The 12,314-nt window shown below is 34.3% G+C and overlaps 1 protein-coding gene across 1 annotated transcript in view; it reads left to right on the top strand.

The window, feature by feature from the left end:
* The window catches only part of kcnq5a (potassium voltage-gated channel, KQT-like subfamily, member 5a), a 227,154-nt gene that overhangs the window by 158,132 nt on the left and 56,708 nt on the right, over positions 1 to 12,314 (top strand). The window contains exons 3-5 of the mRNA XM_056471458.1: positions 1,993 to 2,056; positions 2,156 to 2,377; positions 11,956 to 12,057. Of these exons, the coding sequence (XP_056327433.1) occupies positions 1,993 to 2,056; positions 2,156 to 2,377; positions 11,956 to 12,057 (388 nt within the window). The remainder of the gene's footprint in view (positions 1 to 1,992; positions 2,057 to 2,155; positions 2,378 to 11,955; positions 12,058 to 12,314) is intronic.

Genomic DNA, 12,314 nt, shown 5'->3' on the forward strand with positions numbered 1-12,314 from the left:
TGTTTAATGGAGCTAGCGGAGCGGGACTGCCAGCAGCGGCACTGAGTGTGGGATTTCATGGTGCGGTTGAACTTTTTTGGGGTGAATGAGTTCAAGGTGTTTGTAAATGATGGAGATTTCCATCCGTCTGAAGTCTTATTGAGGAACAAGACGGATGAATCTCACTAGCACTAGCAATTCAATCCACCAACCAATCATTTCTTTTTTTTTTTTTTTGTGGTTGTGTGAATCTGTCATTTAGTCTTTTATATGGTTTCTGTTATGCAGGAGTTTTTTGTTGTTGCTAGCATTGGTTAGCACTTTGAAAAGGCGTCTATTGAAAGCAGAGGGAATGAAATGCAGGACTGATGAGAAGAGGTTCAGTCTGAGTGAATCTCAGTTATACGTGTCTGTTTGAGGACAGGTGAATTTGAGTTTCCTCTCTGCTGGCTGTGGCTCAAGAGCAGAGTGAGCTCCTTTTGAGGTCCAGATCGATGTAAAATGCAAGACACATCATGCAGGCCTGAGTCTTTCCTTTGCTTTCTTCATCTTTACACAGCCGATTTAAGGGGGCCAGTGTAAAGGTGCTGCGCCGCATTAAATGTTTAATGTAAATACACATTTTTTTTAAAATTAGGGTTTGGTATCTGTGCTGCTTTTGCTGTGTAAAGATGCTTTTATTTTGTGCACCCCCCCCTCCTTCCCCCCCCAAAAAAAAGCATTTAGCACTTGTTTTGACTCTTAGAGTACTAAATCTGTACTTTCCTCCTAGTGCGGCCATTTAAGGTAGGTACAATACTTTTTGAAAGTTTGCATGTTCTTTGATGTCATGTGCTACAATTAAGCAGGTATATATTAGCTCACTGGCCACTTTATTAGGTACACCTTACTAGTACCGGGTTGGACCGCCTTTTGCCTTCAGCATGCCTTAATCCTTCATGGTATAGAGACATCAAGGTTCTGGAAATATTCCATAATATTTATTACTGGAAATATTTGGCCCACATTGACATGATAGCATCACACAGTTGCTGCAGATTTGTCGGCTTCACATCCATGATGTGAATCTCACGTTCCACCACATCCCAAAGGTGCTCTATTGGATTGAGTCTGGTGACTGTGGAGGCCATTTGAGTACAGTGAACTCATTGTCATTTTCAAAAACCAGTCTGAGATGATTCGCGCTTTATGACATGGTGTGTTATCATGCATTATTTTTATATTCATTTTCAATTTTATTTGGAATTTTAATTATTGTGTCATTTATTTTTGATATGTTCATTTAGTTTACATTTTTTATATGAAGTGAAGTTTTCAAACTAGTTTCGAGAGGAGCACGTGATATGATTGACTGCAGCTGGCCACTCATCTACACTCACTAGTTAGCCAATCAGATTAACCCCAACTCACTATAAGTAGCCTAGCTAGAACTACTCTCTTATCTTCGTTTTCCGAAGAAACCCCCCATCCACCCCTTCTCCTCCTTTTTTCTTTTACCACGGGGAGCTCTCGAGAACCACCTGATCTCGTACTCCCCTCATATGCTCTATGGACCAGGCGGGAGCCCTGGGCTCACCTATCTCCGAGCTCAGGGTTCTCTCCCGGGACAGCATGCCAAACTTGCTAACAGTTGTCAAACAATATCTAAGTGTGAACTCTTGAAATATTTTTGTTATTTCATTTATTTATTTTTATTTGCAGCTAAGTAAATTATGCATATTTCCCTATCAACTGAATTTTATTTTATTTTATTTTATTTTATTATTATTATTTTTTTTATCTATTTTATTTTTTTTATTTATTTATTTTTATTTATTATTTTTTTATTTTATCAAAATAATAAATATCATCATTTATTTTTATCAAAATGATTTTAGTTTATAAGGTTATAACTATAACAGCTCTCCACTTTAGAAAATGAGACATTTTTCTTTGTCAACAATGTGAAATAAAATAAGTGCATTTTCAGTTTCCCCTCTTCATAATCCATATTCTTTCCTCATTGTATTTTAGTGGTAGTTTGTACTGTAGGACTCAGGTTGGCACGTGTTGGTCTCCAGCAGCTGTGGTAGAGAAGGTACAGGGAGAGAGTAGAGGCTGTTTGATGAGAAGCTGCTGCTGTTTCTCTATATGCCAGCAGCATTTATGAACCCTGTCAGCTGCTCCAGTTCACCAGCTTCCCCACGTCTGGATCCTGTTAGTCCAGGATTTGTGCTCATCACATGGAAAAGAGCTTGTGCCGATTCCTCCCACTCCTGCTAATGGTACCCAAAAGGGAAAGGAAAGGAAAGGAAAAGATGGAGGGAGGGAGAGAAAGAGGGTGAGCGAAACGTCTCCTGACCCACACCTTCAAAAGCCAAGCTATGCTGCATCATGGAAATTTGGCTGTGTTCCTCAGGCGAGCGGGTGACGTTCACTACACATAAGAATCATTACAGCAGCTCGCCTTTGTGAACTTCTCATTTCTCCTGTTGTGCTGAGCTGAAAAACCTTTTTGTTATTGTAGTGGTTGTTGTTGTTGTAGTATCTTTTAGATTTTTTCCTCCAAATTTTACTTTAAAGAAAACTGATGCTCTGATGATACCTGAAGATAACGTTACCTTTAAGGCCTTGTGCTAGATTACTTCTCTCACTGTTCTATACAGAATACAGATGTTCATCATGGCAAACAAAATGAAAAAATAACTAATAAGAAATGAGTTATTGGAAATTAATTATCGAAACTATTATACAACTGATTAATAAAAAAATTATAATTCAAACAGAATTAAAGTATCACAGGAGGACTAATAATTTTGGCTTCAATTGTATATTTAAATCCTACAACCTTAAATGTGTGAACGGTAATGCATGTTCAAGTTCAATTTATTTATATAGCACGTTTCTAACTGCCACAAGGCTGCACAAAGTGCTTTACAGAGAAAAAAACAAATAAACGATATGAGGATAAAAACAGTAACAGCAATAGGCACATAATAGGAAAGAACATAGAGTGAGTAACCATAAAAAGAGCAAAAAATAAATAAATAAAATAGAGATTTTGCCTAATTAAAAGATGCTACCACAGTTGACCACACTAAACAAGATTAAGAACAGGACCGTTTTGATACCCCCTCTCCCCCCTCCCCCTGAAGGGAAGGACTTACAGTATGCTTCAAAAGACCTAGAGTCTTTAATTTAGACTAAAAAATAGGCATCAACGAAGCCTTTTTAAGTTCTAATGGCAGTGCGTTCCAGAGGCGAGGACCTGCTATGGCAAAAGCCATATGTTCGCCCCTACTTTTGAGGTGGGGCTTTGGAACTTTTAATAAAAACTGAACGCAGCTGTCTGGATGGAGTGTAAATAACAATCAGTTGGGCTAAATATTGAGGGCCCAGACCATGTAGGGCTTTATACACAAAGAGAAGGATTTTGAATTCGATTCTTTGTTTCCATTGGTAACCAATGGAAAGATCTCAAAATAGGAGTGACGTGCATTTTTTGGGCTTTGTAAAAATCTAGCTGCTGCGTTTTGCACTAACTGTAGGCGAGCAATCTGAGACTAAGGCAGCCCAAAATAGAGAGAGTTACAATAGTCCAACCCGGAGGTTTTAAGCGCGTGTATGGCAATTTCTAGAGAGTATGAAGGAAGAGAGAATTTAATTTTAGAGAGAAGGCGGAGTTGGTAGAAAAATTTCCATATGCATATGGATACATTAAACATAAAATCAGAAAGTAATAATCCCAAACATCTACACTGAAATAAATGATTTCTCCAAAATTGGGGTTGAATTTAAACAAATAAAATTTAGTAATGTTCAGATTAATTTGTTTGTTAAATTGAGCCCAAATAAATAGTTTCCAACCACTTACCCTAAAAAAAATGTATTAAATCCAAAGAATCATCTTTGAATCATTTTTTTTTTGTGTCATGGATTACAACAACAACAACATCCATGAAGTATGAAAGCACAATATAGTAATGACCATCACAATCTCAGCCAACTTATTCACCTGAAATGATTATAAATTATTATTGTCTTTTTATTATTTAAGTGATTGAGTGTTTCCATTGGCTTCTGTGAACTTTCGCTGGATGCTCTTCGGATGCCTTTTGGCTGCGTTGTGTTTTGTTAAGTAGTTGCTTAGAAATAAAACAGCGTGTTTCATCTCGCCGATCAGCCTTGTAAGATACTTGAGTAGATTGTATAAACAGCAGGATTAGTTAATAGACTTTTGGCAGAGGAACATCCTGTCTGTTCCTGCTCGCTGTCCTGCTCAAGACAAACTGCTGGAGGTGGAACTCATCCCCAAAACCAGCTCAGAATGAAAGCCGACTGCTGTGGTGTCTGGGAGCTGCAGTTACGACAGGGCTGTGTCTGCTTTATGGGTTTTTGTTGCCTTTTATTTGCCTATAACGAAGAGATTAGGGAACTGCCTCTTTTTGTAAAAGTGCTGGGGGTGATTTGTTGTGTTGATTAGTGTTTCAGTCATTTTTTGGGGGGAACTAAAGTATACATTGTTTTGTAGAGTATTCAAATGGTGTGGTTATGCAAATAGAATTTTAAGCACAGTACAAATATTTTTATTGCTCATAACTTTTGGAGATAAAAAGATTCATCTTTCTAATCTACTTTAATTGAACAGTTGTGTTGGTGCATAGTATCCAATGGAGTATGTTTTAAAAGGCTGTGCATAAAAAAATCAGTGTGCAATACTCAAAACAGCTAAATGTAAAACACAGACATTTTGCATTGTGTATTATAATATAAACGTAATATATGCAAAAAGCTTTGAGATCCACAATATATATATATATAATTTATAATAATTGTAACTAATTAATTATTTTATTTTACAGTTATTTTGAAGAGATATAAAAATGCTGCATGTTTTGAGTGTGTTAAAGACCTTCATGTGTCAAAAATACTTCATTGTAAAACTGTCAGAAAATGTTATTAAATATGTTTAACATTCATACATTCGGCCTGTACTTGCGCAGTCAGTAATACATTGACAAGAATTTCATTCAATTACATTAATTCCAAAGGAGCTGATGCTGATCATTCTTATATTTTCTTTTAAAAAACGAGATTTTTTTTATTACATACTTTTGAATGCATTAGGAAGGTTAAAAATAGTAATTAATACATATAGATTGTTGAAGTATGGAATATTAATGGGATAATTTAACAAACCATGCTACAGTATATGCTATTTAATTATGGTCAGCTGTTCATTTTTACCAGAATGTCAGAAACCTGATTCAGTGTGTTGTTTTAAGAACATCATATTGATGCAGCAGTGAAATTATGTGATCAGCTTCAGGACCCTGGACAGCTCCTCATCTGATTAGACTCAACCTCATGTTAAAAACACAATCATTTCTCACCTTACGGAGTCTCAGGTGCATTCAGGGCTTCTGTCTGATATGATAATAGCTTTATTCGGGAAATGGTGTCAACGGAGTTGAAGTCAGAATTATTAGCCTTCCTGTTTATTTTTGGAGTGAAATTTTTTTTAACACATTTCTAAACATAATAGTTTTAATAACTCATTTCTAATAACTGGTTTCTTTTATCTTTGCCATGATGACAGTAAATAATATTTTACTAGATATTTTAAGACACTTCTATACAGCTTAAAGTGACATTTAAAGGCTTAACTAGGTTAATTAGGTTAACTATGCAGGATAGGGTAATTAGGCAAGTTATTGTATAACGGTGGTTTGTTCTGTAGTTAATATAGCTTAAAGGTGCTAATAATTTAGTCCTTAAAATGGTTTTTAAAAATTAAAAACTGCTTGTATTTTAGCCGAAATAAAACAAATAAGACTTTCTCCAGAAGAAACAATATTATCAGACATACTGTGAAAATTTCCTGGCTCTGTTAAACATCATTTAGGAAATATAAAAAAAAAAATAAATAAATAAAAAACTCAAAGGGGGCTAATAATTCTGACTTCAACTCTGTGTGTATGTGTATGTATATATATATATATATATATATATATATATATATATATATATATATATATATATATATATATATATATATATATATATATATATATATATATATATATATATATATATATATATATATATATATATGTATTTGAGGAAGTCTTAAATCACAAGTGCATTTACTTGATCAAACAATTAAACAATGAAATGCAATATTATTAGAATTTATTAGTCTATTATTAGACTTTAGTGCCTCATAATCCTACAGAAATGAGCCTAATGTACCTATGTGTTTTTACAAAACATTTATTTGATTAGTGTTGATTTTTTGTTTGTTTGTTAATTTAGCTAATTGCAATTCTTTTTCATTCTTTAAAGTATTTTTCTTAACTTTTTCTTAACTTTTTCAACAGGTTAAAATGGGAGGTTTTATTTCAGATAAAATCTGTACTTCAGTTGGAGCTCTCCAGGGTTGTGTTTTATCTCTGTTATTATTTATTTTATATACAAATTATTGTATAAGTTCATTAAAAAATAGATATATTGAAAAGTATGCAGATGATACTGATTTGGTGAGCCTTTTAAATGAAGAGGAAGAAGAACACGGGTATGTTCTTGACTTCTTTTTAGACTGGTGTGAAAATTCAAACCTTCTCTTAAACGTTCCTAAAACTAAGGAGATGGTTATTGTTTTTAGAGAGAGAACACACAGCAAAACTCATCCAGCAAAATCCAGTTAGTAACAAAATATTTGGGTGTGATGTTGGACAATAAACTTAAGTGGGATGTATAGACTGATTGAGAGAGAATGTACTTCTTAAAGAAACTATTGTCTTTTAATGTTGACAACACATTGTTGATCATGTTTTATAGTCCTTTGATTGCAACATTTTGTGTGATCTGTTGATATGTAAATGCTTCTGAGGCACAGAAGAGGTCACTGGGGAAGGTGCTAACAACAGCCAGTAAGTTGTTGTAATAAAACTAAAGAGCATTGATAGTATTTACAAAGAAAGAGTACTAAATAATCTATCATGATTGTCAATGATGAGAGATATCCTTTATCAAACACCTTCCAATTGTTACCATCAGGTCGTCAATATTGTATTCCCAGGAATACGAAAGCAATTATAATTTATACCCCAAGCAATTAAGTTTTTAAATTCCTCCTCCCTCAGTTGATGGCTAGTAGACTGAATATTTTTTAGAGTAGGGGTATCATGTTTTTAAATGATTTATTTATAAATAAGCCAAATGTGAAATGTCAGAAATCTCTGTGAGTGTATGCTGCAAAAGAAATTTCCCTGTGGGGACAAATAAAGTTAACTAACTAACTAAAAATTCTTTTTTTTTATTATTTATGTATTTATTTATTTATTTATTGCAACAGAGCAGTGGTGCATTAACTCCCTTTTTATTAATTTAATGCTCAATGAAGATATATACATTTTTAAATATTGACCCCATACTTTTTAATGTTGTGCCCTGCATATACAGTAACAGTATACAGTAGGTCAGCGGTGGATACGTTTTGGCAAGTGAAGCCACGTGAATATTTGTCACATTTTGTTCAAGATGTATTTTTAGGCGGTAAAAAGTGTGAGATTCAATATCTGCTGTTCCCTTTGAAGATGATCCCTACTTCTTTCTTTGATAAGCATCTCTGTAGGCATCTCTCTCATATATTACTTCTCAAAATAGTTCTCAAATATTCAAATATGCTCAGCGGTCGCTGGTGGAAGGATGACAAATCAAAGCGTTTCATTCATGAAGCTTGATTCACGATGGCTGTGCAGGAATATAGAAGTCATTTGCATATTTATTCTTGTTGTTGTGATACTGTTTATTTAGACTGATGTGAATATAAGAGCTGGAGCCCCTCGCTGCTCTGTGTAAACACTCTCTAGAGGCCTGTGTTCATGCCTCTGCATTAAAACTTTTCTCTCAAACTATTTTTAGACTTCATCTTTGATCAGTTCAAATGGCTGTATAGTATGTTTGCTGGCAGTTAACAAAGTTAATTAAAATCCCTTGTGCAGTTTGAGAACAATTAAATTCCTACAAACTGTTTTCCTGCCAGCTCTAAACATACGCCAGACTGCTCCGTTTTCTTTTTATAGTGCGTTCATGACTGCATTATATTGATATTCCTCAGTTATTCTGATTTTGCTCTGGACCCCTAACCTAAATGTTACATTTTTACAATTAGTTCAGCTACACAGCTCCATTTTAAACTGAAAAAAAGAAATATAAGACTAATAAACTGTTCATAACAAAAATAACTATAACAATAAGAATCTCAGGAAGCATTTTTGTGTTTAAAAGTGTTTAAAAGAAGTCATCTAAACATCTTTGTATAATAGATCTATGTATAATATGTGTAGATGTATAATAGACATATAAACATTGACGTCTTGGCTAAAATAAGGCTAAATTTGGGTGGTCAATGTAAATCTAATAGATGTCTAAGAATAACCCAAAACTGGACTAGACATCAAATAGACATGAATGAATGACTACACATTTGTAGTCTGCCTAATCTGTTTCTGTGATGACTAATCTAGTTTTGTGATGTTTTAACATCTATTTAACAAAAACGTTCTTAGTAATATCAGTTTTAACATATATTCTAATTCTATAGGAGCCCAAGCTAATCAACCTTGGTAGCCATAAAAACTGATCCTGCTTTAAAGTCTGAATGAAATCAAAATTTCACAAAGTTGTTGTATAATTGCTCACTATATAACACAATGTGCACATTTTTTTTATTTTTATATCAGGGTGATCAATTAATCCATGCAAGTGAATCCACTATTTAAAAAAAACTATTTTGGTAATCTCAGTCATTCTCTAATGACAACAGTTTAAAAGTGTTTATGATATATGCTTAGCCACCAACCCCTTATAAATAAAACCCCACCCCCTACATAAGATTCCATTTCAGAAAATACATCATCCTGAGGTGCGTTTCCCAAACGACGACGTTACTCGCGGCTGAACTATCATAGTACGATGCATCGTTTGGGAAAAGAACAATGTAGTGACGAGTGTTTCCCCAAAAACCCGTAATTTCTCTGTCGCAGATCCCTAGTTTGAATCACGTTAGTTATAACGTAAAACACCCATAATGATGCTCTAAGCGGGGTAGTAACAACGTTTTTAGAGAAGAACCCCATAGTTTCTTTGTGCAAATTATATTGTTTTACACACACACGCATTTAAAAAAAAAAATCTATATTAGTTTTGGTAAAAACATGCATTTGTTTTCCATATTAACTGAAATATATATAAATGTCACATATAGGGCCGATGTTTCCTTTACAAATATTATTGAGAACCTTACATATTCTATTCTAAAACATAAAATCACTGACAAAAGCCAACACGGGTTCTAATTTCATATGTAAATCATATAAATAAATAAATAATGAGGCTATTTATTAAGAAACTAAATTTAATATTTATTATTTATTAGGAAATGAAAAAAATCTTACTTTTATAATAATTTTAATAATATTAATGATGATTATGATGATTATGATGTATTATTATTATTATTATTATTAAAGTGGGATATTGTTCATTTATTTTAGATTTTTTTTAAATCTACTTTTACAATTTGACACATGCAAACCACTGCAGAAATGTTCTAACCAACAGGCCCCTGTCATATACAGTATAAATACGTAGTAAATAACCTATTATAAATTAAAAGCATTAACGTATGCTATATTTTTTGTTTTCACTAATTTTGGAGAGATAGTGTAAATTCTGCTTTTAAATATTAGGTAATGTTTTCAAAGTGCACTGCGAAGATCGCTAAAACTGAACTGTAAAAATAGTTTGAAAGCAAATTACACCTAAGAGAGATGACTTTAATGCTTTAAAAAAAATAATTCCAAGTTTAAATGTCAGAATGTTCTAAACGAAGAGAGCATAGGGGGATAACTGGGAATAGAACAAAGCCAGTAACTATATTTCTAACTACAGCTCCAGAGGTGTAGTTGCAAGTGTACAAGTTTGCAACGCCGTTTGCAAATGTTCGTTGGAACGACGGATTTGGGAAAAACAAAAATAAGCGAACTATGTTTGTAACAACACTACTTGCGACCTTAGTTGGCTAATGGTGGTTTTCGGAAATCACCCCTCGGTGGTCTGCAGGTCTGGTTCAAGGGGGCATCAAAGAATTAAAAAAATGGAACATGTCAGATTACAAAACTGCAGCTCAACTTAACTGATTATTTTAATTAATTGAAGTGATAATCAATTGAAATTAATTTGAACAATAACTGATAACCTTTAAAGACACCCTGTTGTGAGCTCCGAGGTTGTTAACTGATTGCATATGCTCTTATTGAACGCATCTGTCACCCTGTTTATTTATTTATTTATTTATTTATTTGCTTGCTTGCTTACTTACTTACTTACTTACCTACTTACTTACTTACTTACTTACTTACTTACTTACTTACTTACTTACTTACTTACTTACTTACTTACTTACTTACTTACTTACTTACTTACTTACTTACTTACTTACTTACTTACTTACTTACTTACTTACTTACTTACTTACTTACTTACTTATTTATTTATTTATTTATTTATTTATGGGGTCATGGCCAAAGTGGCAGCACAAAAAGTTTCAGATACAAAATTAGACCCACATAAAATATCACGAATTAAAATTTACACAAAACATTTACATGATTCTCCCAGGTAAGACTTGAAAAGATTTTTAGAAATGTTTAGAGATGGAATTGTTTCTAACATGATAACACTCCATATTGATATCATTCCATATTGTCAGGCCAAAGGAGGAAAACGCTGTTTTACCAAACTCTGTTCATACTCTAGGAACAGTTAAATGTAATTTATAAGAATTTTGTGTTCTATAAATACAATTATATTATATAATAGATAGTATATAGCATATCATTATAGTATAATATGATATAAGGTTACAAATATAAGATGGCAATTTACCTAATAATTCAATGCCTTTAATAGCCAAAGGTCTTTAATAAGCAAACTTGTAGAAAAAAAACTCTGAACCGCTCTTTTGGTCGTGTACTAGTATTGAGAATTGTCATTTCCAGAGGATATCGTTCAGCGACAGGTTAAAATTACACATTAAAGATGTGTCAAGACCTGTCTGAGTTTCTAAGTGAATCGTGTGTTTGCACATGATGCCGTAATGGTGCATTTTGAGAAGAGCCGCCTCACCTGAACTTTATGGCAAGGTTTTGTTCTTATGACTGGCTTGGCTGAATCTGGAACAGCAATGCACAGTGTTAAATGACGGTCCTAATTATTCATGACAGGCCTGCGTTCAGCCAGCCAGAGAAATGCCCAGGAATGCAGCAGACTGGAAAAAAAACATCTTTAATTTAGCACAGAGTAACACAAACATGCTCATTTCAAATGAATGACCATACAGTCAGCAGCCACACAGACATTTAATAATTACAAGCTCACACTCTCACAAACAAACACATTCAGCATCTGGAGCTCAAGAAATACAAGCATTTTCCCTTCAGCCTGTCTGCTGCCAGTCCATCATCTCTCTCTCTCTCTCTCTCTCTCTCTCTCTCTCTCTCTCTCTCTCTCTCTCTCTCTCTCTCTCTCTCTCTCTCTCTCTCTCTCTCTCTCTCTCACTTTCACACACTTGAGCTTGAAATCAGGAGTTGAGAAGGTTAGAATGGTCCTGCTGTTCCAGTCAAGTTGTTGTCGTAATGTTTAGCATTAAGTAAGTTAGTCCAAGATTGACTAAAACACCCATCTGAATATGAATCAATCATTAGACTATGAAATTGCTGTCTGGCTTTCATATGATGACGTTCAGACCCCTATATAACCTGGCTCATTTGGTTGTGGTGTCATCACTCAACCGCCAGTGGCTTTCATTAATGTCGGGGCTGCGCAGGGACATTGATTCCCACCTCCTGTAGTGTGTTATGAGTGTCATTAACCCTGGGCCGTGTGAAGCTCTGGTCAGAGCTGTGAGTTGTGTTCTGTGGTCTGTTCCAGCTGCAGTGGAAACAGCAGCCAGTGTCCAGACCTTCCTGCTCAGACAGAGCAGAACCATTAGAGGCTCAAGCCAAATCAGAGCCAGATGTCCACAGGCTATTTGTACAAGCCATTCAATAACTCACGGAGCAGCCATTATAACTCAGGCTGTATTGTGTTGTGGACGCTGGATTACTCATATTATATTTTATATTAATCCAATGGAAAATGAATTATGGCATTCATCTTGTCAGGAACGCAAAGACCGAGTCCTAAAGCAGCCAGCGCTCTGAATCACACTTGAACATTCTCTCTTCTCTTCTCTTCTCTTCTCTTCTCTTCTCTTCTCTTCTCTTCTCCTTTCTTCTCTCTCTTCTCTT

Source organism: Danio aesculapii, chromosome 13 (assembly GCF_903798145.1).
Source record: "Danio aesculapii chromosome 13, fDanAes4.1, whole genome shotgun sequence".
Taxonomy (NCBI): Eukaryota; Metazoa; Chordata; class Actinopteri; order Cypriniformes; family Danionidae; genus Danio; species Danio aesculapii.